The 27,224-nt window shown below is 41.2% G+C and overlaps 4 protein-coding genes across 6 annotated transcripts in view; 2 read left to right on the top strand and 2 right to left on the bottom strand.

Annotated features, from left to right (window-relative positions):
• Positions 1 to 2,670: 2,670 nt before the first annotated feature.
• Positions 2,671 to 8,473, bottom strand: mzt2b (mitotic spindle organizing protein 2B). Of its 3 annotated transcripts, none has more exons than XM_003455158.5 (5): positions 8,317 to 8,473; positions 7,917 to 8,102; positions 7,666 to 7,826; positions 6,193 to 6,330; positions 2,671 to 3,417 (listed from the first exon to the last, which is right to left on the bottom strand). In XM_003455158.5, exons 2-5 carry the CDS (start codon positions 8,090 to 8,092, stop codon positions 3,269 to 3,271), a joined length of 624 nt encoding a protein of 207 aa, XP_003455206.2. In that variant the 5' UTR covers positions 8,093 to 8,102; positions 8,317 to 8,473; the 3' UTR covers positions 2,671 to 3,268. The 3 variants fall into 3 exon arrangements, with proteins under 3 accessions (XP_003455206.2, XP_005459739.1, XP_019216228.1); XM_005459682.4 differs by having other exon boundaries at positions 7,917 to 8,017; positions 8,317 to 8,468; XM_019360683.2 differs by lacking the exon at positions 6,193 to 6,330 and having other exon boundaries at positions 8,317 to 8,469.
• Positions 8,474 to 8,530: 57 nt separating this feature from the next.
• trim23 (tripartite motif containing 23) lies at positions 8,531 to 18,208 on the top strand. The gene is given in 13 exon segments (XM_005459683.3): positions 8,531 to 8,857; positions 9,480 to 9,521; positions 9,523 to 9,615; positions 9,617 to 9,644; positions 10,050 to 10,171; positions 10,261 to 10,539; positions 10,620 to 10,802; positions 10,884 to 11,099; positions 11,238 to 11,372; positions 11,490 to 11,619; positions 11,733 to 11,843; positions 15,828 to 15,952; positions 16,032 to 18,208. Coding segments are annotated over 13 exon segments (1,833 nt in total). The 5' UTR covers positions 8,531 to 8,668; the 3' UTR covers positions 16,212 to 18,208.
• Positions 18,209 to 18,400: 192 nt separating this feature from the next.
• On the bottom strand, positions 18,401 to 24,703 carry ppwd1 (peptidylprolyl isomerase domain and WD repeat containing 1). Its single transcript, XM_003455156.4, has 11 exons — positions 24,377 to 24,703; positions 24,157 to 24,259; positions 23,192 to 23,295; positions 22,915 to 23,035; positions 22,348 to 22,795; positions 22,072 to 22,262; positions 21,692 to 21,881; positions 21,423 to 21,604; positions 21,259 to 21,340; positions 20,993 to 21,175; positions 18,401 to 18,607 (listed from the first exon to the last, which is right to left on the bottom strand). The coding sequence occupies exons 1-11, from the start codon at positions 24,507 to 24,509 to the stop codon at positions 18,464 to 18,466; spliced, it is 1,881 nt and encodes a 626-aa protein (XP_003455204.1). The 5' UTR covers positions 24,510 to 24,703; the 3' UTR covers positions 18,401 to 18,463.
• Positions 24,704 to 24,759: 56 nt separating this feature from the next.
• cwc27 (CWC27 spliceosome associated cyclophilin) overlaps positions 24,760 to 27,224 on the top strand; it is a 30,835-nt gene continuing 28,370 nt past the window's right edge. Inside the window, exons 1-6 of the mRNA XM_013277541.1 lie at positions 24,760 to 25,188; positions 25,317 to 25,413; positions 25,876 to 25,988; positions 26,100 to 26,243; positions 26,406 to 26,504; positions 26,593 to 26,696. Coding sequence (XP_013132995.1) covers positions 25,147 to 25,188; positions 25,317 to 25,413; positions 25,876 to 25,988; positions 26,100 to 26,243; positions 26,406 to 26,504; positions 26,593 to 26,696 — 599 coding nt within the window. The 5' untranslated portion in view covers positions 24,760 to 25,146. The remainder of the gene's footprint in view (positions 25,189 to 25,316; positions 25,414 to 25,875; positions 25,989 to 26,099; positions 26,244 to 26,405; positions 26,505 to 26,592; positions 26,697 to 27,224) is intronic.

Here is a 27,224-nt window from a genome sequence, read left to right as displayed (position 1 = left end):
TAAATGGACAAATATGTTGCTTTATAACTTGGACTATTGTTAACCCTATTGCTGCTTTTGGCAGAAATAAAGCAACTTTTATGGTCCTCTAGTGCTGATCCAGCTACAAGAGGAACAATGATGGAAGGGGAGGATCAGTGGGAAAATGTTTAGCTGCTGGTTGAAAGACTATAGTTTGAGGCGGGTATAGAGAGTGAATGGAGATAGAGACAGAGGATAGAGGGAGGTGCTGGTGGTGGTGGTGGGAGGGTGCAACAAGATGGAGAGAGACTGCCTGCACATACTGTCAAGGCAGTTAATATAAGGTGTGGAGATAAGGCCCCACAGACAAACATTGACCAAATCAGGCATTTCAGCAGCGCAGCCCAAACTGTCAGTCAGCCTGAGAGACAGACCAACAATCAGCACTCTACCTCTGATAAGGGCTCTACTGGGCGCGTGCAGGAAATAGCCAATCTGCAGCCGGCCTGGCAAGGAGGGTGGATGGCGGGGAGTGGGATGATGGAGAGCAAAGGGGTTAGAGGGAGGGAGTGGATGTATAGACAACAAGTGAGGGAAAGTGGCCTATAAATTTCCAGAGAAATGTGGGCCGAGAGTTCATGGAAAGTGATAATACCTGAGAGAAAAAGGGGAAAGATGGAAAGAAGAGAGAAACGGGATATTCCTGCGTACCACACCCAAATCCTTTCAGAGAGAAAGCGATTCAGTAGGGAATATAAGTGACTTGGTTAAAAAAGAGAGGGAGAAAGAGAGAGAGAGAGGGAGAGACAAGAGGTGTGATATCGACTCTTAAAATAGCGTCTCTCCCCAGTTTTTTGTCACCTGGGAACAGCTTGCACAGAGAATGTGAGAACTTGGTTTAGACCAGCACCTTACATTAATGATTTGCCAACAGCTTTGACTAGCTCATTCTTCAACATGCCATTCGCCTTGCCTCACACACAATAGCATCATTTCATCCTCTCTATTGATTAATGGAGCATATAGTGTGTGCAGGCGCGTGCACGTGTTTGCAGGCCTGAATGTTTTTCAGCGTGCCTGAGTGACGAATAACGCTCCCTATTTAATGAAAGGCTCTGTACGGGCTACGAAATTCCCTCATAACAAAATAAACACATCCAAAATACTGGAGCGGATGCCAATGGAAATCCAAGTCGGTTGGAAGGCCACTCCTCGTATCTTGGATCCACACTGGCCCCTGTAGGTGACATCGAGGCACTGCAGGCTGGCAGCAACTTTGAAGAAATAAATTCCCAGCTGTTTACCTTTGTCAAACACATTTAGGCTCCTCCAAGCAAAACAGTAAGGAGCCCCAACAGCTGGCGAGTATTTATTTTCAGAAGTGGAGTCAGAGGGGTGTCTGAGCTTCCTTGATCATGAACCAAACTGCCATTACCATGACCACTGATAACAGTAGGAATCGTAAACAAGCTAATCACCGAGGGCCTATTTGTATTCTCGTTTGTGTTTGCACGCGCTGATGTGCAGGGGGGAGGGCGCAAAAACTAGAGAACAGGCGAGGGTGGCAGGGGGGAACGGGTAGGGTCTCCGATGGAGGGTGGAGTGCGTGCGAAAGGGTTAAGTTCCCTCCCTGGTTGCATGCTGCTTTCCCTTGCTCTGTCAAGCCCCATTAAACCTGCTACACCACAGCAATATGGTGCCATCAATTACAGGCACGCTGCCATCAATGCAGAGCGCAGAGGAGAGGCAGGAGCACATAAACAGGACAAACGGCCACATAAAAGACATAAAGCCCTGCAGCCTGCCTCTCTCTCAAACACACACACACGCACGCACATCACCCCCTCTCAGTCTCTCTCTGCACCTTTTACCTTTTTGACGTGTCATTCTGTTTCTGAATGAGTCTGGGTTTGTTTCAAATACACATGGGAAAGAAAAAAAACCTGAACAATGCATGCATTCCTGATTCATTCATGATACTGAAGCAAATTTATGAAAAAGACTAAAAACTGTGTGAAAATTTAGGCTCCCTGTGTTAACTGCAGTGTGCTTCTACTGCCCCCGTGTGACAGAAGAAAACCGAATCACCAGTACAGAGCCCAAAAAAATGTCCAAACTTTTAAAAGCGCGTATTAACTTTACAGAACTCCATGCTCACCATCTTCTCATCATCAAAAGACCGAAAGCTCCAAAAGCAGTGAGAAAACCTCAAAGTGACACAAATCTGCATTTCAACTCTTTTGCATTTCTCAAATTCTTTGCTGCATTTCTCTTTCGGTCTCAGACAAAGAACCATTTGTCTGAGATGGAAAGCCATTTTTACTGACCAGCGAAGAGAACAAGAGCCACTCTTTACCTTTGGGTGCCGTATTGTCTTCAGTATAACAGGTCAGAGAAAGACACTGACAATGTCACAAAACAACTGAAAATCAAACATTGGGAAAATCGTGAAGATGCAGTGTTGCTGTGCACCACATACTGCTGATTATAAGATGACATATAACAGACATACCTCTGCACTCACTTTTAAACACCTTTAACATAACTGAGAATGAAATCTGCTGAATTTGAATCAGGTAACTGATCTTTTTTTTCCCCTAAATTACATCAAATACAAGCGACTATTCCAGTACATAGTTTTTGCATGCTGTAAAACGTGGAATTGGTGTATCTTGCCGCAGCAAGAGTAAAAAAGACAAATCTGATAAGTAAATTCTTAGGAGATTTATTAAAGAAGTGATATAAAAAAGAAAAACGTTCACGATGAATAGACATTTCTCACTAGAAATAATTCAAATTAAAACAATTATTTTTGTCTTCTTTTGTGTCTTACTCGTTTGAATTGCAAATACCAACTGGGCAAAAAGCTTTAGCCACCAAAATCTGACAAAGTAATAAGGAGACACACCACACACCCATTTTGAAATAGTTAGAACTTTAAAGGACTAGATTATCTAAATTTGAACAAATTTATTATTTTTTTTTATTGTATTTTTTTTTTTTTTTACATCAGTGACACTTGATTAAGTGATGCAGGCAGCTTTAATTTTTCAGTACAACAGACACTCCCTCAAAACATATCTTACAGTTAAGTGTCGGTGCCTGAACCACATAAAAAAAAAATCAGATGGATTATTTACACCAACCATTCATCTTTTAAAAGGAGGAGGAAAATAAAACCAGAACACCTATATTTATTTGTAATCTAGGTAAACCAGTCCTTCAAGATGTGAAACAGAGAAAGGTACACATAAGTTAAATGTAAAGAAACCTACATATTTACAAATAGCCTCCAAATGCCAGAGTTTTAGGTCGAGTTTATCTGTGAGGAAGAACTACTGCTGCCGGAGCTCTTGGTTTTCTGCCCTCTCGTGGCACTGGGCTGCCGCTGCACTCTCTGGCTGGAAGCCTCTCTGCTCTTCTCACTGTGGCTGGTACCGGCTTTACTGCGTACTCCTGAAACGAAGCAAAAAAGAAAATGCACTCAGGGAAAGGAGGAAATAAATGTTTAGGTGACTGTTATAGGACTGTTCGCATATACCATGCAATATGGTATTTTAGAAAAATAAAAATGGAAATGGTAATGACGGGGGAATGAAAAAGTGCAGCTGATAAAACAGCTCATTTTCTTATATACTTGACAGTATGTCACAACAGCACTGCGCATTAACTATGAAGTGGCGAGAAAGTGCCCTCAGAAATTATGAACTGCAAATATAGCAAGTGTCAAGAGACTTGACTATTTTACTGGTGAAGGAAGACAAAAAAAAAAAAAAAAAAAAAAAAAGGACTGTGTTATTAATAATGAATAAAAAAAAAAATAAAGTACTACTACTATAGCCTTTAGCTTACAGCTTACTTTAGCCAATATAGCTATACTTAAACAGATCTTCCTGTGTAAATGACATAATTCAGACACTTAACCGATTCTTTCCTTACATACACGATGGTTTAGTGCTCGTCACAGTGCTGTGCAAAAGTCTTGCGTCACCCGTTATTTCTTTATATTTTGCTTGGAAAATGAAAAATGGTAGCTGTGATTTACTGAAACAAGCATACATGGAAATACAGTATATAAGACAAAAAAGAAAAAAGAACTTGTACTATTTTAATGAGTGATAAAGTCTTTTCATTGAAAAATCTATTCTTCCGCACAGCCCGAACTCTCTTTAACTGTTTATTTAAGTAGTCTTCAAGAACATTTCTCCAGGCTTCTGAAGAACATTTGAAGCTCTTCTTTGGATATTTGCTGCCTTTTGTTTTCTTCTCTGTCAAGATGATTCAATAGCGCTTCAATAATGGTGAAATCAAGAGTTTTGGGGAGGCCAATCCATGACCGATTTGTGTTCTAGTTTTTCTATCCAGGTATGCTTTTGTGCACTGGCAGTATGTCTGGGCTCACTGCCATGTGGAAAAATGAACCTGTTGTCCAACTAGATTTCTTTCTTTCTTTTAGCTTTCCAGACGGGACTGTATGGTGGATCAAAAACTGACGGTACTTTATATGTTCTCAATTCAATCTATTTTGACAAGATTATTTAAAGTTTCACATTTGATTCATCACTCTATAAGACCTGATGCCACTGATTTTCAGTCTAGTTCTTTTGAAATATGAACATATATTGAAATATAGTATACCTCTGCATTTTCTCTCCGTTTCCCTTCCTTAAGAATGGCTTTTTGATGGCCACCCATTCCACTGAGCATATTTCAAATGAGGCTTCAGCAAAGAGTAGATGGATCAGCTGAAGGGCCAGATCCACCTCTAAGGTCCTCTTTGCTGGATTTTTTTCCCTATGTCTTAAAGACACGACTGTCAGATACTGTTCATGTACCGTAGATAGTTTTCTGACCTGCCAACTTCTTGTTTTGTCCTTCACTTCTCCAGTTTCCTCAATTTTTTTTTTTTTTTTTTTGGGGGGGGGGGGGGGGGGCCACACTGCACACCCATGCCTAGATACACCAGCTCTAAAAATGATCAGGTACAAGGCCTGGACTAAAAGGGAGTGGAAAAAGCAATCAAAGAAAAACTCTGAAGGACCTTTAGAAAACCTGGAGAAATATTTCTCAAGACCACTTTAAAAATACTGGAAATTCCCAGTACTACCCCTCAGATTCCTAGACGACATGCCTACAGAATCAATTTCAAAACCCTACGTTATTATTTTTTTGAAAAACCTTTAGGTCAAGGTTAGTGAGATTAAAACTCGTCCGAGATTTTTAGTAGATGCACCTATGGTATCAATTTGAAGGTTCTATGTCGCTTCGTTCTCAAGTTATTGCATTCACATACTTAAGTGTCCACGCTGCCCTCCCACCCAGCTCAGTGACAGCAATATCCCATAAGCCTTAGCAAAAATAATAATACAGGAAAAAGTGGAATTTTTTTTTCCAGCTGATAGTGATATTGTTCATTTTGTTTTTGTTTTACAAAAAAGTATTTCAATAGTGTTTATACTCTCCATTTGTACTAAAATCACAGATTTTAGCATTCATTTTTATTCTGAAAGGGCTTCTTCAAGTGAAAGTTCTGTATTATATATCACTAAACTGATGTAACCATTTACAAATACAAAATCAAGACATTGGGGTTGCTTAGGGTTAGGGTTCTTAGCAAGTCAAATGTTTAATACGTTATTTATAAAGTCATAAAAAGCTTGGTGCCCGCACACTTTTCTCTGCTTTATTTGTCAAGTTTAAGTTTCTGACCATTTATACTGTAGAAGACTATAAACTTGACTATCATTATTAATCTGTAAGTCTTTAGTGAAATCCTGAAAATAGAACTCAATAAGTGCATATTGTATGAACCAAGTCAAGATCCCCTTCTTTTGTGCCGCCACTCATATGGTGACAGGTTAATCACCACACAGCAACATAAAAGACTTCTTTTTTTTAACTTGTAAATTCAAGCTACTCTTGTGTAAAAGAATCAATAAAAAAGTACTTCAGAGTTTCTTTTTTAACTTTCTAGCCACTTAAAAACAAAGGGAAAAAAATCCACTGCACAGTGAATAAATCTCCTTGAGTATGAAAACATCCAAGGGCAAATTCAATTTTTGCGGTCCACACACAATCGCATGCATGCACATATAAAGAAAGCACAGCATGCAGTTTTTTTTTTCCCAAATCCTGCTCCATATCAAATTGCACATAAATACAACTTTTGTTAATGAGAAAGGCAAGCAAGTGGGCAGATGAAGGTGGAGGAGAGAGTGCAGCAAAAGGGACCTTGAGAGTGAGGAGAACTAGTGTCTTGGGGGCTGTAGACCACAATCTTAGTGTTGACCCTTGTGGCTCTGGGGCCTGCTGCTGAGGGGGGAGCTGCGGCAGGTTTAGGGCTCTTTCCAGAAGCCAAAGAGTCCTCTTCTTCAGGAAACAAGACACACAGAAAAAAAGAAAGAAAAGAAAGAACTGACCGGGATAGAGAGGAAATCAGAAAAACCTGTAACACAGTGAGGATGAGCGATTTGTAGATGAGTTTGCATGACTATGCCTGTCTTCAGATACCCTCCTTTTATGTGGAAAACCGTGCTGTGTGGGGTGAAGTGAAGATTGGATTTAGTTAGTGAGGTCAGGTAAGGGAAGAGTGCGGCACAGAACCTCTGCTACAGCGTGTACAGAACTTAAATGGGGGAACGTGATAATTTCACACACTTAAAAAGCAAAGAGAAGAGCAAAGAAAGAATATAACATAAATTGTTAGAAAAAGAAATTTAAAATTCTGAGTCTTTGCATCAAAAATCTAATCTGTAGCCACATACACACACGCTTTTTGTTATCAGAAATTACTGTTACCAACAACTGGGCTTGTTTGCATTGGAAAGTAGGTTGGTCTCAGGACCCCCTCTGACCAGTGTTCTTCCCTAATGTTCCCTAATCCTTGGACCTTTGATGTTCTCCATTCCCACCAGCTCATACACCACTCAAGCATAACATTATCACCAACTGCCTAATATTGTGTTGGTCCACATGGACTCCACTAGATGCCCTAGAGGTGTGCTTTGGTATCTGGGACCAAGAGGTTAGCAACAGATCCTTTAAGTCCTTTAAGATGTGAGGTGGGGACTCCATGGATCGGACTTATCATATCTCACAGATGTTTGATTAGACCGAGATCTGGGAATTTTGATAGTTTATACAATAACAGTTTATATATCGATTTTAAAAAAAACACTACATACATAATTTATGTTAACATAATAAAGATTTGTGGCATAACTATGCTACACTTTACAAAAGACAGTGATGAGTTCTTTCTCCTTCTAGCCTTGGCTTTCCTTAAAGGTGCAGGGTTTTATATTGCCGTAAAAAAAAGTGAACCCATAATGATTAAAAAGAGCAAAACACATCCTAAACTTTCCTGACTTTCAGAGGGTTAAACTGTAGGTGACAAATGACAGCCCACTTTTCCTCAGTCAGTTGTGATCTGGGGGGACGGATATCTAAATCCTAGCTAGTGTTTGTGGCTGCTGCATCCTGGACTGACCAATGTTGGGTTAGGAGGACCCAACAGAGGGGGAAAACATGAACGGACTAGGATAAGACAGTATAAATGGGGAGACTAAAACTTCCCAGCCTGATTTCTGCAATGTTTCTTAGTTAAAAGAAGCCAGACTATGTGCGCTGAAAGATATTCAACATTTAAATGAAAAATATACATATACTTTCAGTTGCATTACATCCCATTCTTCAGATACTAACCTCTGGCTTCTGTGTGCGCTGTGGTCATGCTTGTGGTGTGGGTGCCAGTTGAAGGGTCTACACCACAGCTTTCAGCTACCCTCTGTCCTGCACACATTGCCTTCAAAGTCTGGAAGACCGCTTGAGGAGCCACATTCATCTTCAGCAAGTCGACTATGATTCTGTGAGGAGGAGGAAGGGGGTGAGGACATAAAACCACGGTCTTCTCCTCCATGTAAACCACAGTTAAGGCCGATTATTATTAAACATACTTAAAAACTTCCTGATCCACAGTGATTCCTGCAGCCTGAGTAAGTTCGAACAGCTCCATTTCTTCGGCGCTGAGGACTTTCTTCTTCTTTATTGCATATTTCTGCACGTTAGATGTGACAACCAGCGCAGGGGAGTCAGGGGCGGAGGGAATCGTTTGTTGTGCTTGTTGAGACATCACTAATGAACTGAGGGGTTAGATTAAATAAGAAGGTAAAATAAGATGCAATGACCAAAAGAAAAACAGCGTAAACGATTGTTGCCCGCCCACGGCGAAACACGGCGTAACTGAACCTCCTCTCCGAATCAAAAATATCAAAATTTATCAAAAATATAACCACAATGAGACCTAAATGATTAACACAGCAAACGCCTGATTCCTCAAAATTAAAATATACCTACCATTAAGAGCGCAATGCCCAACGTTCAGTTGCTTCTGTTTGAGCCAAGCGTGACGCGCCAAAAATACGTCATTGTCTTGCCTTTCATACGTAATGCACGCAAAAATAAAATACAAGAAAAAAGTGGGTTTTTAAAAGTTACATTATTCAGTTGTCCGTCACGTCTTCATTTAAGATTTTAAATCCATGTTTTACAACCCCATATTAATTTAAAAAGTCTTTCCAGGGGGAAATCTTGCCGCTACTCAGCTATTTTCAAACGCCCTTAGGTATTTATTTGGGCAGGGTTTTTTTTCGTAAATTGAACATAAGTCACTGGAAATATATAGGCACGGTAGCCTATACTAGTAGAGATGCTAATAGAGCGAAAAAGAACGAAACCGGAAGTGCTTCTGGGGATTGTCCTCTCAAACCTGCTCGGGTCTCTGCGCTGTCGTCCAAGAATGGCCGCTGCTGCAGCAGGAATAAACAAGCAGGGCGCCGTAGCGACGATGGAGCCCTGTATCCGACACGGGAGAGGAGCTAATGGGAGCACGGTTAAGGTTGTAATGGTGTCACTACAATCTTGGATCAAACTACATGTCGATCGCTGGTGTTTGGCTGTTTTGTTATGTTGAGCGAATGACCGACATCAGGCTTGCCTCTGACGCTTTTGATTTTGGGCGAATGCTGCTGCGTTGGCGTCGTTGGCAGGAGGATGTCAGAGCTTTATTTTATAAATCGGAACAGAGTCATGTGTAAACACTGTTTCACAAGACGGTCATTTTTTTAGCGCTGCTTTATACCTTTAGACTTGTGCACGTTGACATGGCTGGTATTTGTGCCTGCATCATGCTAGCAGATGAGCTGGCTGGTCTTCTGTCGCTAGTTGGCGTCTGTGCTAGCTGTGCTTCACTGCTGCAGTTCCTCTGTGAGGGAGCCCAGCTCAGAGTGTGACCGTGTCAGAAGCTGCTTTTCGTACTGCTTTCAATGCATTCACTTAAAGATCACTGAAAGTAGAAATCAGAAGTGTTATTCAACTGTAACGCTACGGGTCAAGATGACTGCATCCGACTAGTTATTGTTCTGTCTGAGACCTTATAGAGCATCTCTCTGCAGTAACCCAGAAGCATCTGTACGCCCCAGTGATCGGGTGCTTTAATACTGGTATATGTTTATTTGCAGGTGCTGGAATGTGGTGTTTGTGAGGATGTCTTCTCTCTCCAGGGGGGACAAGGTCCCTCGTCTTCTGCTCTGCGGCCACACGGTGTGCCATGACTGTCTAACCCGGTTGCCCCTCCATGGCAGAGCGGTCCGCTGCCCCCTTTGACAGGCAGGTCACTGAGCTGGGTGAGTGATGTCATCACGCTTTCCAGCATTGTATATATAGCGGACACATATGTGTAATACCTGCTATATAAATCATTAAGTGAAATTCAGTTGCTGAATCCTGAGACTGCTCATTCTTCTAAAAACAAGAGCATAAAAAGAGCTATCAAAACCAACTAAGAACCTTAGAACAACATCCTGTGATCTGCATGTTTCTGTTAATTTGACTTCATGCCAGCCCCTTAAAAACAAAAGACTTTTACCCAGAAGTTGTGAAAAATTGGGTGTTTATTACAGAAAACATTATTCTCGCTGCAGAAATCTGTGATCCAGTTGAGGCTAAAGTTGTTTTTGAGGGCATGGAGCTGTACAGTGCTGGCATTATTTGCCTTTCAAAGTGAGTTTGCTTTCTTCACATTTGCTTAGGGGACTCTGGAGTTTGGGGTCTAAAGAAAAACTTTGCTCTGCTTGAACTCTTGGAGAGACTCCAGAATGGAGCGACTAACCAGTCAGGAATGGCAGAGGATGCCTTGAAAGGCATGGGAGAAGTAAGGCAGCTATGATTTTACTGATAAGAGATGTGTCACCTTCACACCTTCTGCATGCTTTATCCTCAATCCATCTTTTTTTAAACTAGTGTATAATTCGCTGCGATGAGGATGAGAGCCACACAGCCTCCATGTACTGTACCGTGTGTGCCACCCACCTGTGTGGCGAGTGCTCTCAGCTCACCCACTCCACTCGAACACTGGCCAAACACCGGCGGGTGCCACTGGCCGATAAGCCCCATGAGAAGACCCTGTGTCCACAGCATCAGGTCCACGCCATCGAGTTTGTCTGCCTGGAGGAAGCTTGTCAGTCCGGGCCCCTCATGTGCTGTGTATGTAAGGAGTATGGCAAGCACCAGGGCCATAAGGTAGCTGAAAAACTTGTTCCCATATTAGATATAGTCACTGAAAAAGATATGGTTATATATTGCCCTATTTTCCCTAACAGCATGCCGTTCTTGAGACTGAAGCCAATCAGATTCGTGCATCCATTCTCGACATGGCCCACTGTATCCGAACCTTCACAGAGGAGGTGTCCGAGTACTCGAGGAAGTTGGTGGGCATCGTGCAGCAGATAGAAGGTGGCGAGCAGATAGTTGAGGATGGAGTAGGCATGGCACACACTGAACATGTAAGACAAAGGGCTTCTTAATAAAATACAAATGATCATGCTTCTGTTTTGGCACTTATATCTTTCCCGTGTGTGCTTCAGGTCCCCGGCACAGCAGAGAGCGCCCGCTCCTGCGTCCGAGCTTATTTTGCAGATCTGCACGAGACCCTGTGTCGACAGGAGGAGATGGCGCTGAGCGTGGTGGATGCACATGTAAGGGAGAGGCTCATCTGGCTGAGGCAGCAGCAGGAGGATATGACCATCCTGCTGTCTCAGGTGTCCACCGCCTGCCTGCACTGTGAGAAAACACTTCAGCAGGTAGGAGATGTGAGGAGTTTAGGAACTCGTTTCCTTCTTTTTCCTCACCCCAGTTAAGATCAAAGCTGTGGTGATTTGTGGAAATGCTTGTGTAATGCCTTTAAAGGTGTGATGTGCGTTGCTTCTTATGTGCTTTAGGACGACTGCAGAGTTGTTCTGGCAAAGCAGGAGATCAACTGTTTGCTGGAGACGCTTCAGAAGCAGCAACACCAGTTCACTGAGCTGGCAGATCACATTCAGCTGGATGCTGGCATCCCAGTCACCTTCACTAAGGTACATACTGTCGCTGTTCATAGAAATTTGCTTCTGTAAACCAAGTATGTCACAAAAAATGGAAAAGCCTTGGGTTTTCCTATAAATGTAGTAATGACATTGAAAATGTCCTTTCAGGACAACAGGGTCCACATTGGTCCAAAGATGGAGATCCGCGTAGTGACTCTGGGGCTCGATGGCGCTGGAAAAACCACCATCCTCTTCAAGCTGAAGCAAGACGAGTTCATGCAGCCCATCCCAACCATTGGTGAATGCACTTGCAGTTTAATGGTTCACAGAGTTACTTTAGAGTCAGGATAATGCAAGTCTTTTTTTTTAATATTATCCTATATTAAAGCTTGTTTTTAATCTTTGTCCAAGGTTTCAATGTGGAGACGGTTGAATATAAGAACCTAAAATTCACCATCTGGGATGTGGGTGGGAAGCACAAGCTCAGACCCCTCTGGAAACACTATTATCTAAACACTCAAGGTATGTTTTGTGCTTTCTGTGCTTTGGATATTTATAGCATGTTCTTGAATTTAACTAGTACTTTTGTGTGACTTGGACCACTGACAGGTGAAGTGAATAATTTGGAGCATCTAGTTAAATGCACAGTTCTGCTGGGAAATCTTGGCTTTGTGTGTATTTCACTTTGACGTTCACATACAGTATATAAAAGACGAATGTAGTCACGGTGCCCATTGGGTTGCAGAGTCTAGTTTTAAGGCCTTGGCTTCTAGTATTTTGGCCAGAGGTATATTGGAGCCAGAAGTAACCATATTTGGACAAGGACATGGTCTGTTAGGGGACTTAACTGCACAGGAGTTCATATTAGGTGTTTATTAAAAATAATGTAAAACAGGTGAGGTTTTCTGACTGAAATTAGCAAAATTGAGGTCCAGCAGAGAGCTGATTGCAGGTGGTGTGGATACCCAAGTTTGTGAGGCGATGTAGGATTTTAAAAGTCATTCAATACTGTATTTGCATCTGCTGAAAACCTCTGGGAGTTTAAATCCTGGTGACACTAACTTTAATAGCAAGGTCAGTTGTCAACTTTCAGAAAATAGCATATGATTTTCAAACTTATACATCCATTGATGCATCTGCTCAGTGTCTAAAGGTTTAGCATTGGTGGGCACCAGTATTTTTGAATGAAGCTATGGAGATAGTGGATATACTTGACAAAAAGTGTTGAAGATGGAGCTGTCTGCTGGGGGTAAAGAGGAAGTTAACAGAGAACACTCAAAGATGTAGTGAAAGACGACAGGGTTAAAGTGACAGAGGAGGGTGCTAGGGTAGAGTGACGTGGCAGATGGCGTCGCTGTGACGACCCCTAAAGGGAGTAGCCAATAGAAGTTCTCTACAGATTGACTCAATTTCGTAGGCAGACTCAAGGGTGTGGTGGCAGTGAGAGGTCAAATGTACTGTGATGTAAGGAAACACCAGCAAATGGAAAATAAAAAACTGCAAAAACACACAAAACACAACCGAAATTAAATAAAACACAACAAAATATTTTTACAGCAACAATGATGTGACTGAACAGCTGCAGAAGTGACAGAAACCAAAACATGTGTAGGGTTTAAATGAAACACATGTAATGAAGAGAAGAGGAAGTTTCATCAGTGATGTGAGGGATTGATTTGTGGTGTGAGCTTTGCAGCATTTTTTTTGTTTCCATTGTGTTTTATTGAAATTCTGTTTTGTGAGCTTTTGCAGCGTTTTTCCAGTTGCTTGTTTGACCTCTCAGGGCCACCGTAAAAGTGGCTATTTGAGTTACGTCAATTTTTTGAAGCTCTAAGTTTGCTTCATTTTTCAGCCCTAGAAGCTGCTGCTTTGTGCCAGCTTATCAAACATTGTTTAACAATTCCTCCTGCCACGGTCTAAAAACTGTTCCGGTATGGCTCCGGGCATACAACAAAGAGCATAAGGCACTGACCGAGAATCCAAACTCCCCAGATCCCTATCCAATCAAAGGTCTGTGGAACAAGCCTGATCCATGGTGGCCCCACCTCCTCACCCAAAAGATCCACAGCTAACGTCCCAGTGCATGATTCCACAGACACTGGGACTGTATCTGACTGTTCAGAGCTGTTTTGGCAACAACAGTAGGACTTACAGCATATTAGTGTGTGATTTTAATGTTTCCCTCGATCAGCGTATGTTGACTTTAAGGTTTCTGAGAAACATTTGATCCCTATCATGTCACTGAAGCATTGCAGGTTCGAAGGAAAAATCATTGTTGTTCATGAGTAAACAGGCCCTTGCTTGCCAGACAAGCTTTTGGACTCCGTGTATTAAAAAAAAGCGTAATTGATTCGCTTTTTTTGCCATCTTTTTCGCAGCCATCTACTTCTAACCCACAGTACTGGTTAAAGTGATGGAATCATTAATGTTGTTACACTGTATCCTCTGCAGACCTGAAATATCTCCAGGAAATGTCAAGGCAATCCATCAGATAGTTGACATTTATGGTACAGACTGAACCATAAATGTCAACCTCTTTGTGGTGTGAGCGGAAAAGTCAGAGGATCACCAAAGTCAGCTGGTTTCATCCTTCGGGATCCATGCATATCTCAAACAAAAAAAAAGAACGTCTGACAGTGGCCACTGATGGGTTAAGAGAAATCATGGCACACCACAGAGTGATTGGTCAGACAACAGACCACAATAGTCTAGAGGTACTAGTAAAAAAGAGATTTTTTTGTTTTTATTTCAAATTCCTGGCGGGGTGTAAAGAGATGTCTTTGTTGCACCTTCAATCTGTTTGTGGTTTCAGCACAGGGAGGGAATTAAACAAAGTTAGAAAAATATACCAAAATAAACCCAGTGATTACATTGGCTAAATGAGAAACAGGTTGATTTACAGCCTCACTAAACTGTGAGGTCACACAGCGTGGTTCTGGCTAACAGCAAAGCAAACCCTCATTTATCTTGCAAAATTTAACATATTCCAGCTATCATGAGTTTGTTAACTTTAAAGTGTAGGCATGTGAAAGGCTTGTCGTTTACTTTAAAATAATTTGAGGACAATACAAGCACATTGGCTGAAGTACATTAATCATGGGTTCTGTTCAGAAGGAAGAATACCAGACACATTTACTTGGTCTTAACATAATCTACAAATAACCTGTGATTTATATATTAGAGAGCTCCACATTTTTTGTCTTGGACTCTACTGAAGTAGCTCTGCGCTTGACTCACAGTTTAAAATAATCCTTATTTTATGAGGTGTGGTGATGGGCCTCAGGAAGTTTTAGCTCTTTTCCTTTAAGCCGGCTTTATTGTGATCAGCTGCCCCTCAGGAACAAGATTTACCTCTCACCCACCTGCATAGCATGTGGCCATTTTTCAAACCTTTGTGGATATTATGGTTTTACTTGATTTGTTCTTGTTTTACATTGGTTGCATTCCATTATTCATTTTAGGTTTTACCATTTTGGGCTTTTAGTACATAGGACAGTAAAGATGGGAAAATGAGCCCTTACAGGCTGGCTAAATGATGCCCATGTCAGGCGGGGCTAGGGCCTCCCTGTATAATAGGCTGACTTAGCGCCAGATGTGATTTAAAAAAAAGCCTCTTCTCGCTTCTCACAGAAGCCTGTAGACAACTGTGCTGTTAGGTGCTAAGCTGAACTGTCCACAAATTCAAGTGAACAGCTCTGTCACCAGGTGCTTTGTTGCCAACATTTCAGTTGTTCACTAGCATACAAAAAGTAGCATTACTTTCCTGTTGCTGGTGTTTCGTAGCAATACTTTCACCCTGGGAAGTAGCAATAGTTTCCCAGAGAGTTTGTAGTGCGGAGATCTGGTAGAAGTGTATTCCAAAGTCTTACGGGTAGGTTCTGAGTCCCATGGTAGTCGGGTGAGCAGGTATAACAGACAAAAGAGAAAATGAAAAAGGCTAACCTGTGTGAGGCTGCTACAGCACAAGGAGAAATTGTGATGCCCAATGATTTGGCCACAATGCTGTGCAGAGAGAGACCCTCAGCCCATCGCTACTGCTTTCCCGTTGCTGGAGGTCCACGGAGTATGTGAGGGTTTCCCCCCTGCTGATGTCACCCTGGGAGGTGATGCTAATGAAGTCTGAACTTTTAGCTCATAGGAATTATTTGAACTTATTTTTGTCACATTTGTACAAGCATCACCCTTCACAGCATTTGTATGATGGAAGAAGGGGAAAGGCATCATAGGTCTGCTTTAACAGTAAATCAGATGTAGACAGAAGCCGCAATCTAACAGTTCTACAGGAAAATCCGTCCTGAACTGAGCATACTATGACTGCACTTGGGAGAAAGCACCTACTGCTCTTAACAGAATAGGGGTGGTGCCAGCCTTTCAGCGCTACATGTACAAAACGTTTGTACCCATAGTTGTTGTCAGTCTTGATAAGAAAGGTGTACAGACCACTATTGCCAATCATCAAATGCTTTAATGGTAAATCTCTCTCTTCCAACTCTCATATTTGTGCAGCGGTGGTGTTTGTGATTGACAGCTGCCACCGGGATAGACTCATGGAGGCCCACAGTGAGCTGGCCAAACTGCTGACAGAGAAGGAGCTGCGAGATGCCTTGCTGCTCATCTTTGCAAATAAACAGGTAGTGTAAAGAAAAAAGAAGACACATAATCTTGATTAAGCTCAGAGATGCCAGTTTGCATCACCTGTCCACTTTTCAGGACGTTCCCGGCGCTGTGTCTGTGGAAGAGATGACGGAGCTGCTGAGTCTGCACAAGCTGTGCTGTGGGAGGAGCTGGCACATTCAGGGCTGTGACGCCCGCAGCGGGATGGGCCTCCACGAGGGGCTGGATTGGCTCTCCAGACAGCTGGTAGCTGCCGGCGTCCTGGACGTCGCCTAAATGCCGCCTCTCTCCACATGCGGACTCTTTTCACCCTCCACCCAACCCCCCGAATCTGAACACAAACCCCCCAACCTCTGAGCCTGGTTCATCAGTTCTCCAAAAACTTTTTAACATGAGCTTCGCTACAAGGCTGCAGCTTTAAACCCGACTTCTCCACCTTTCCATCTCCAAGCACCATTGTCGGCAAAGAAAACAAAAGACGTATATATCTTCTCTAGCTTCGTAATATGGGAACTACAAATATGTCTTCAAGCCTGCCCTTCCTGCTACTCCCGACCTCTGAGAAATAGTCACTGGACCTAAATCCTGAGTTGAGACTACGTCCTCCCGTCCTGCTTTATGCCTTCATGTAGCTTACACACTTCATTTTTTCTTCATAGTTTAGGTGATGAGCAGTTTATCTGGCATTTATAGCTTTTGAACTTAGGTCCGGTTAAATGTTAGACATGCTCCTTGTGCCCTGACAAAGTGAACTGTGTCTGTTTTTTCTATCCCACGTTAACTCACCATAACTCCCCAAATACGTGACCTTGAACTGAACTAAATGCACACCGGTCCATGTTGTGATGATAGTATCATTTATGTATGCTTTTTAGTATGCTTAAAATCGTCCTGACAGTTGACTTTAGTCCCCTTTCAGTTTATTCCAGTACACTTGCAGGTTAAGTGAGATGGAACAGAAACATTGTTATGGTGTAAAGGGGACCTCTTATGCACACTTTCAGCTCCATAATTTTATTCTTGGATTAATTTTGGAGTAGCTTTGCATGATTCTCAAATCAGAATACTACATACTCATCTTATACTGGGGCTTCGGTGACAGTCTCCCCCAACACTTGGACTTTGCTCCAAAGTAAGGTTTCAAAAAGCTTTTTATCCCCCATGGAAGTTCTAGTTATTCCACTTCCTTCCACAGATTTCAATTCAGGATTCTTTGGCTGCCACATGTCTGCAACAAGCCGTTTTCCTTCTCTCCGTGTAGGTCAACTCATAAAGAGCATCATAAAGAGCAAAACTTATTATAATGTCACCATTATAATGACATACATATACCAGAAAGGAAGGAAAAGCATAACTTTTCAAGGATAACATAGGTCTACTTTAAATGGACACAGTGGCTTCAAGCAGTCTAATGTTCAGATTTTGCCTGGTCATCTACCGTAAGGAATAGCAGCTGATTTTTTTCTTTGGATCTTTATGTACAAAGTCTTTTGTTTTGTTTTGTTTTTAAGTGTGTGAACATATTTAAAAGTCACAGCTGGTGAGGTTTGGTTTGAATGTAGTGTTTTCTGTTACTAAGCAAACTGTTACCTGAGCTCGCTGATGAGCAGGACGAGCAGACTTTACTTTGATACAAGCTGTTGTGGGGTAAAAACAAATCAGAGTTTTTAAATGCACCAATTCTGCCTCCGTTTTGTGGAGCGTACTGCATGCAGAATTTGTCGACTGCACTCGTCTGCCGCCTCGCTCCAGAGTTTCCATTTGAAAGCAAATGAACCATCTGCTGTTTCTTAAGTAGACTATGAGACTGAGTGTTAACTTCAATGCGAAAGAAAAAAAAAAGTCTTGAAAATATTCCTCTATCCTACACAAGTTTTTTTGTTTTTCTGGAGTGCTTTCAAGATGGTACACCATTAATCAGCCTTCAGTAATTCTGTAATGTGAAAGTAGTGAAACTTTAAACCTAACACTTACACTTGTCTTGTTATTGAGGAACCATCATTTGAGTTTGATTTGATCTTTATTCATTGCTATGTAATGTTAACTATTTGTACTTATGTATAAAAATATTTAAACAACTACAAAAAGAAAAATGCACGTGTGAAAAGCTTTTCCGCATAGTTTGCAACATCATTTCCCTTTGTTTTGGTTTTTTTTTTGGAAACGTAGAAGCACAAAGTGCATTGAAACCTTTGTTACCAGTGGACTTGAATATGGCTTTTGTAAATTATACATAATGTGATGCTCTATAATAAATTTATTCGACTGGTAAAGTGACTGATAGTTAAACACCTCAAGATGAACATTCAAAGCACTTCTTACTACAAATATTATTCACACAGCACTTGTCTCCATCATTCATTCACACACACACACACACACACACACACACAGAGTTGCATTGGGGCAACTCAGGGTTCGGTATCTTGCCTGATGATACTTCGACAGGTAAACTGGAGACACACTCTTATAACAACATTTGGTCTTCTTTAATAAATCACTGTACATTACATGACAAAGGCATACAATTACTTTATGGTGATGTTAATAATGCTGATGTCTTCATATGGCTTGTCAGTCTTCGGGTTGACTTTGGCATTGGAGATCCTCTGGACTGCCTCCATGCCTTTAGTGCACCTCCCAAACACAGTGTGCTTGTTATCAAGCCAGGGCTGCAGAAAAACAAATTTAAAAAAAATATATATATATCACACATATGTTGATCTTATAAGCACTGTTGTACATTGCTGACCGAGGTCATTATCCTTAACTAAATATAAAGCATTTTAGTTAAATAAAAGGCAAAAAGCAAGACATTTGAAAAACACAACTAAGTTAAACAAGGATGGTGCAGAGGTTAGCACCATCAAATCGAGGGGGCTTGGATTCAGCATCTGGGTAGAGCCTTCCTGTATGCTGTTTGCACATTCTTTCCGGGTACTCTGGCTTTATCCCACAGTCCACCACAGTCCAAAGATATGTATGTCTAACCTAACAGTACTGCTATCCTTGTTTACACCTTGGTTACTCTAACCCTTCTCTTTTCTGTCTTCCTCTAAAGTCCATACAACTTCAACCACTGCTTGCATCATCACCAAAACTCCTTCCATTGGTCACACCACAGCCGTCCTTCAGCAGCTCCACCGACTTCTGGTAGATTTGATTACAAGATTTTGCTCCTCGTGTTTAAGGAGATTCAAAGCCTCACTCCACAGTACCTCTCTGAGCTGCTGCCATTTGCATTCTCAGGTCTTCTTCTTCCTATTTCAGAGTCCCTCCTTCCCATTTGAATACCATGGGGTATAGAGCCTTCAACTGTTAAGCAGCTAAGAAAATGCATGGATGGATAGAACTAACCCCTACCCCTACCCAACTAAACTTAAGTCTTAGTCAGATCAAATCTGTCAACACAACCTGCAAAATGAGGCTTTGGTGCACATTTATCGAGACTTAGGTGGATTTTTTGTTTCTGCATTACCGGTAAACCAATGCTGAAACTATGTTATAAGTGCAAACCTTCTCAAGCATACACCAGTAACTACTCAATAACCTGCCCTGCTCTTCTGACAACTGTAGCTACATGTGGTTTGGTTCAGCCTGCAATGTCATTGTTTACTCCTATTCATGTCTGGTAACTATTTTCTCCCCATACTTTTAAATTGACTGGAAGAGATTTAGCAAGACGGGTATAAATGCTGATTACCCATTATGTGTAGTAAGCTCTGCTTAGAGTCAACACAGAATCTTTATCCTGAAAAAAAATCCCCCATTCATAAAAAGTCAATTGGAAACTATATATAAAAAAACAAAAACAAAACTCAAAATTAAAAAAAGAAAACAAAACTATAGTAATTCTATTGCTAACTTCACCCCCCATTTAGAATCATTTGCGTATTAAACCGTGAGTCTGGCTCATGTAGTGATGTTGTGGATTTTGAAAACTTTGGTGAATGTGATTTAATCAAGATATGCAGTGTAATGATTCTGTGTCAGCAACTTTATTTGAAGAAAGAATTTACACACCTGATATGTGCAGGTCTTAACCTACACACACCTGATGCACCAGGTCTGTGTAGGCTTCCATTACACTCTGAGTGCCTGACAGTATTCATGTTTACTGTTGCCATGTTACACAGAAAGGGAATGAAACCCAACACTGTGCTTGGTCAATTACATGCAGCATTACAAGATTGTTGACACTGATGCTGTTCCAGGAACGACACCAGACTTTGCTGAATCGTGCATTTTCTGCTGTATCGCAAACGATGTGTTAATATAAATAAAAAATGACTTCATCTGTAGTTATGGTGAAAGGAAAGTGCACAGTAATTTTTAAGGTTTTACATATCAAGATGTAATAAAACATTATCTAGGTGTTATGAGCACTTCGGTAAATACAACCTTTCAACATTTCAAGCAGGTTGAGGTGTGGACTTTGGGTGGGCCATGGAACACCTTGATTGTTTTCTTTTCCAGTCAGAAGTAGGTAGTAGGTTTGCCACTGTGCTTGGGATCATTTGCCTGTTGCACAACTCACTTTCACTTTAGCTGTCAGACAGATGGCTTCACATCTGACTCTAAAATAACTTTGGTTTACACAGAAGTTCACAGTCAAGTCAATGGCTGAAAGATGCCCAAGTCTAACCATCGCCCCACCAATTCCATGTTTAGGAGCTGATGTGAGCGGTTTGTGTTGCCATGCCATTTGGTTTCACCAAACCTGACACAGTGCATTATGACCATAAGTCCTGAGATTTGTTAAATGAATATGAGACAGTGTCATATGTCATATTTTGTTATTCGTCTGAGGTTGTATTGATCTAATTTACCCAATTACCTAAATTATTTTTATTATGACCTGATAAATAAAATCTTAGACCCAATAAAGGGTGTACTTTATACAATCTTCTTTTTACCATAATTCTAATTATAAGTTTGAAATGGTAATGTCACCATCTTACATGTAGCTGTCGTACTTTTTCAGAAAAGTAAATTGAAATCTTATTCACACAATGATAAAATACAGGTCTGAAAGTGGTTTTAGTTGGGCTACTTACAGTGGGTACCACGGTGACAAAAAACTGTGAGCCATTGGTGCCGGGGCCTGCGTTTGCCATGCTAAGTGTGTATGGGCGGTCGTGTCTCAGCGTGGCGTGGAACTCGTCTTCAAACTCCCCTCCCCAGATGCTCTCTCCTCCCATGCCTGTTCCTGTGGGGTCTCCAGTCTGAATCATGAAGCCCTGTCAACGACAAAGAGACAAACACTCAGAGCCGGAATCACACAGTTGATCGCCAAGCTTCATAAAGAAAAAGGACAACGTACCTTGATCACTCTGTGAAATATGTGGCCATTGTAGTATCCATTCCTGCTGTGGACGCAGAAGTTCTCCACAGTTTTGGGGCATCTAAAATCAAAGAGAGGAAAAGTTCTGTTTCTGTCTTCTAAAATGAAAGGAGGAGCCAAAAGCATTCACACTGAGGACTTACTCCACAGGGAAAAGCTTGATGTGGATGTCTCCCATAGTGGTGTGGATGATGGCACTGTCAGACACTCTCTTGGGGCCCTCGGCCTGCGTGGCGGCCATCACCTCTTCCTTTGAGGGCTTCTCGTTAAAGATGTCTCTGTCCGAATCGGCGCTCTTGGTATCCTCTGGTTCTCTCTTCGAAAACTTCAAAAAGAGACGACAAAAAACTTATAGTAAGAAGGGAAAAAAATGTAGCACTGTCACTTTGAAATGAATGCCTTTCTGTCTCACCAAGTAAAAGCGGTTCTTCTTAAAAGCACTACAGAAGATGGTTGGGTCAGGCTCTACGTTCTGTAAGGCAGGGTTGTCAGAAGCTTTCATCTCCACAGTGGGTGCCACTTGCATGGCCTTTGCAACACCCTGGAACAAACTCAGCTGAACCACACGGATGTTCTCTAGCTTCCCAAGGATCCGCACACATCTAGAAAACAAGAAACACAGGGCTCGGGAGTTATATGTCTATATAACTCTGCATGTGAAGTGGTGACGTTATCACTTTTGATTTCATCAGTTTGTATACTACAATTAAAATACTCATTTACATCTCTTAAACATTATTTTATTACGAAACACAACTGTGATTTAGTCTCCACCTTCATTTGTGAGCATACCTGTTGGTTTCCACATTGATGACCTTGATGCCCAGCATGGTCCCATACAGAACAAAGTGGCCAGTCTCATCAAAGATGATGTTTGTCAACCGGATACCATCCACCTTCTCCAGTTCTCTCTCCACAGCCATCCGCCTCCCAAACTCCATGTCAGGAAGCTGCTGTCTCATCTGCTGCAGCTCTGTGAACATCTAACACACATATAGCAGCTGTGATTAGCGTGCAAAATTCATAACGCTAGCAATGATCCAGGCTGAAAGGTGAATGGCAGGTTACCGTTAATGATTCATCAAACACTCGCATTAGTTTTCCTGTTAGGAATCGGAAGATTCTGACTTTCCTATCAGAAGCGATGGTGGCCATCTTCTTCCCATCGGGGGAAAAGGCAAGGCTGGTGGGATAGGTTTTGTGTTTTGCAAATTCATACAAGTCAGTGTCCGTTTTGTATTCCCAATCCACATGTTTGGGGAACTTGAATTCATTTGGAAGGCCCGTCCAGTACTCCAGCATTCCCGCTTTGTCAGCAGACACAATGACTCGAAACTTGGGATTCAGGCGGATTTGGGAAAGCGGTGCGGAGTGCATTTTGTCAAAGACATGGAAGGGGTCATTGCCTCCCCTGCCATCATAGATGAAGATCTTCCCTGTGGACTTTTCTGAGCAGGCTACTGTGCAGATGGCATCTCCAGGATTATAGATCCACTCAGACTGGCCTGGATGAAAGCTACATACAGACAGATCACAGTAGAGAAACCAATCAAATTAAAGGAGAACTTGCACTCCAAATCTATCAGCAGTAAAAACATTATTGTGTCTAGCAAGAAAATTTTCATTTAGACTCACCCCAACTTCAGCATATTGATCATGTCAAAATTGACCACGTCAAATACTTTCATGGCCTGATCATCACCAACCGAACAGAAAAGGGCCCCTTCCGCACTGACCGCAATGCTTTCTATTACACCTGGGCAAAAAGCAAGAACAGTGTTTATACACATCCTTTTCACTCATTAAAGACACGTTATATTATAACATACAATGCACCGGGTCTCCATAACCCCCTCTCAGTCCAGTGCCACTCCGATTGTTAAAAAGAAGTTATCACGAATTAAGTTCATACCGAGATGACTTCGAAAGTGTTTGACAAACTCTATCCCCTCGTCCTCCTTCTTCTTCCAAAATTTGACATGGCCATCCTGGCTGGCAGTGATGATGAAGTCTGTCCTGAAACAGCACAATGTTATGGCGTTATTTCAGCTTCAGCCTACTTTTCCTATCCACATCCCATCTACTGATGGAGTTAGACAATCTTTATTTGAAGTAAAGAGAAAATTTTAAAAATCAGGATTGCGAATATGGATGCATCAAAGTTTTTCTTTGTTTGCCTGTTTTGTTTTGGGGGGTTTTGTCATTCAATTTATGCCAGGGAAACAGATAATAATACAATAATACACTTTCAGGCTAAAAGTGATGAGACCCAACAGATAAATGTTAGCCATTGCTGATGATAAAATGTCCTCTTACACGCTCACAGGTCAACAGCAAACAACACAGCTTATATGAGCTGATGGAACTTCATTGTTATTACAGATACAGCACTCAGTGGCTTTTCAAACAAACAATGAACAAACACAACCAACTAATAACATGTAATACAGCCTGCAAGGTTCCTCTATAAACAGTAAGCTGCAGGAAATTGGCATGACTTGTCACAGGAATGATAGAAAATACATCAATAATAATTATTAAAACGGCTGCCCACTCTTAAATAAAAGAACTACTAAATTCTGTTGCTTCGTTTAGATTTCCCAGGTGATGGTATCATAAACGTCACCATTTTAGGTTGACTTTTTTTTTTACATATTACTTTGGGACAAACATGAATGCTAACAATGGATCAGCACAAAGACAGTCCTGGAATATGAGGTATACTGGTAATACTAATAATTGATAGTTTAGGCATTTTAACATTGGATCGCTTTTATTAAGGTGGTTTAATAAGCTGGATGTAAGTGAGTAGTGCTGTAAAGTGGAAAAGCTTTCTCACACATATAAAGGAAAGTTTCCTTGTAGCTGCTGACTTACTTTGTACAAACTAAGTGTGTGATGACGTCCCTGTGCATATAGCTCCGTTCATACATTGCAGCCGACGGGAGGTTGTCCAGATAGACACGCTCGTACTCGAGTACTGAGAGAAACAAATACACACAGAAGTTAACGGACGGCGTTTGGCGCTTTATTAGCAGTGATTAGAGAGCAGTCGCAAAAAGCTGCCAGTGTGCCGAATGAACACCCAGAATCCCACCTTTTCTTTTCTTTGCCTTTGTGGCTTCGCTTGGCATGGGTCCAACCCACTCGGCATCTTCTTCGTCCCCATCCCCATCATGATCATCATCTACTTTGCGCTTCAGTTCCACATTCTTTTCAGTAGCCGCCATTGCCGTGATCGCCCGTGTGGTCCTTCCGTAAATACGGTACTTCCGTTCAGCGCCTAAATCTCAGATTTTTTGTGTAGTTGTTTTTGTTTCAAGTACAAGTTGCTAAAATTCTACAATTATTAATTATAAACAACATGTTATGTGTCTCACTTTTTCTCAAGAACACATAATTATTAGGATTAATGAGATTACGCTGTAATTACACGGAACTTGTTGTTTCCAGGGGGCAGTTGTGATAGCGCACTAGGAGCGATCCAAAAATCTGTTTCTCGGGGTGAAGTACCGAGCTTGTTTTGGATTGTTTTGTCATCAAAACTCTCGGAGTTTGATTCACGTGCGAATAAAAGTTTTTTATGTATTTTATGAAAACAGAAAAAAAAACAAATTAAGTGATGTTCTTTGAAAAAAACGGAACAGAAAATCAATAATTAAACCGAAACCCCTATGTTCTCGGAAGTAAACAATCAACTCATGTATTGCCAATATGGCTGTAAAGAGTGAAATGTGAAATGTATCACATTTAAAGTTACCTACTGTAACAAACTTTACTATCTGTATATTCGAGGAACCTAAAGTTCAGATCGTGTGAGAATATATTTTTTATTCTGCTAACAAAACACAGAAACGTAGCGGCAGGATGAGCAACATTTACATTCAAGAGCCACCAACAAATGGGAAGGTAAGCGCCAGTTTACAATTTGAACTTTAGGTTTTTCGTGCATAATATTGCGGATTTGTAGGTACCAATAGCTAGCCACTCCTAACACTGTTTAGCTCTGAATGTATAATTTCGTGGTCTTTTCGCAGGTCCTGTTAAAGACAACAGCAGGTGATATTGACATTGAGTTGTGGTCCAAGGAGGCTCCTAAAGCATGCAGGAACTTCGTGCAGCTGTGCATGGAAGGTAAGAATTCACTAAGGAAGTGCAGAAACCACTGGAGAATAACCTCAAATTCAGTTTGCGCTAAATTAGGCCGAATTATTCCAGGCGTGCCCTTAAAATATATTGGTTTGGTAAAACTAGCCTCTTTAAGTATTAGGCCATGATGCGTGTAAGTGTTATATTTTTTATCTTATTTTGAAGATTATTGATGGACTAAAATGTGAAGAAATTTTGAGTCTTAGACATAGTTACTTATATATTTCTTAAATGTTAGCAGTCGTTTTTTTTTTTTTTTGTTCACTTGTAAGCAGAGAAATGGCTGCTGTCAGTGTACATAAGACTTTTTTTTAAATCCCAGAACCTATATTCAGCTGAGCACTGTCTTTATTTAAATGTCCTTGTTGGCTCAGATTTCTTGATTGTTAGTAGGGAACTGTTGTTGCCTTATTGTTTTTTAGTATACAGTATGTCTTGATCTTCTAGGTTATTATGATGGTACAGTGTTCCACAGAGTGGTGCCTGATTTCATCGTTCAGGGGGGAGATCCTACTGGGACAGGGGCAGGTGGAGAGTCCATCTATGGCCGACCGTTCAAGGTGAGAATGCTTTTCTTCTCATTTTATTTTTAATTCTGAAGTGGATTTCTAATTCCTATGTGCAGGTGACACTAAAATACAATGTCTTCTAAACTTTCTGTCGCCTTTCAGGATGAGTTTCACTCTAGGTTGCGCTTCAATCGGAGGGGTTTGGTTGCCATGGCAAATGCAGGGCCACATGACAATGGCAGTCAGTTTTTTCTCACCTTGGGACGTGCAGATGAACTCAACAATAAACATACCATATTTGGCAAGGTAAAGCTGTAAGAACATGATGACTTATTTTCTATCTGTATTCATGAATGAATGCTGTCTTCAATGAATATATGAATATACCAAGATGAGTGCCATTTTCCCCAGGCAGGATGTGATAAGAGTGTGCCTGACCATTTCTATTTTCTGCAATCCCCACTCCAGGTCACTGGAGACACCGTGTATAATATGCTCAGATTAGCAGAAGTTGAGTGTGATGGTGAGGAAAGACCTCTGAATCCTCACAAGATCAAATCTGCTGAGGTATTTTAGTTCATTCTATTTTACCTGCTCAGCAATATGTTTAGTATCTAGCTTCTGTAATTTAAGCTTTTCTTTTTGTCTCTCCTAGGTGTTACATTCTCCGTTTGATGACATCATACCTCGTGAAATAAAGAAACTCAAAAAGGAAAAGGATAAAGAAGAGACGAAGAAATCACAGTCAAAAGCCACAAAGTGAGTGCTCGGCCTTCATCTGTCTTTCTGATTGAAACAAGATCAAGACTGTACCCAGGAGCACCTGCATTTTTGTACATAAGGGAATATATTATGCTCATTTCCTTATCTATATATAGATATTTTCTTGTACTTTACTAGAGTAGCTTTGTATGATTCACAGTACTCATTTGTCTTATACTGAGTCTTATACTGAGCCTTGGTCTATACTTCATCATCTATGTAAAACAGGTTAAACCTTTAAGGCAACCCATTCTATATGCCAACTTTTTTAGCTACCCCCGGTGTTGTTGCTCCTTTAGCTTAGCACCTACCAGAAGACTACAGAGGTCATAGACCACAAAGTTATTCTGAAGTGAAATCGAGTGTTTAAAAACAATGAAAGTGTCCACTGTAGCTGCTGTTTATGCTTCTCATACTGGTCACTGGTGGTCACACTGATTATCTCTTCATCATGGCACATGTTAGTAGGTGAGATATGTTAGACAGAAAATTAACTTTTTCCCCCAATTGATGTTATAAGCAGGA

The sequence above is a fragment of the Oreochromis niloticus genome, linkage group LG7, assembly GCF_001858045.2.
Source record: "Oreochromis niloticus isolate F11D_XX linkage group LG7, O_niloticus_UMD_NMBU, whole genome shotgun sequence".
Lineage (NCBI taxonomy): Eukaryota > Metazoa > Chordata > Actinopteri > Cichliformes > Cichlidae > Oreochromis > Oreochromis niloticus.
Note: the sequence above shows the minus strand (reverse complement) of the source record. Positions and strands in the feature narration are given on the sequence as shown.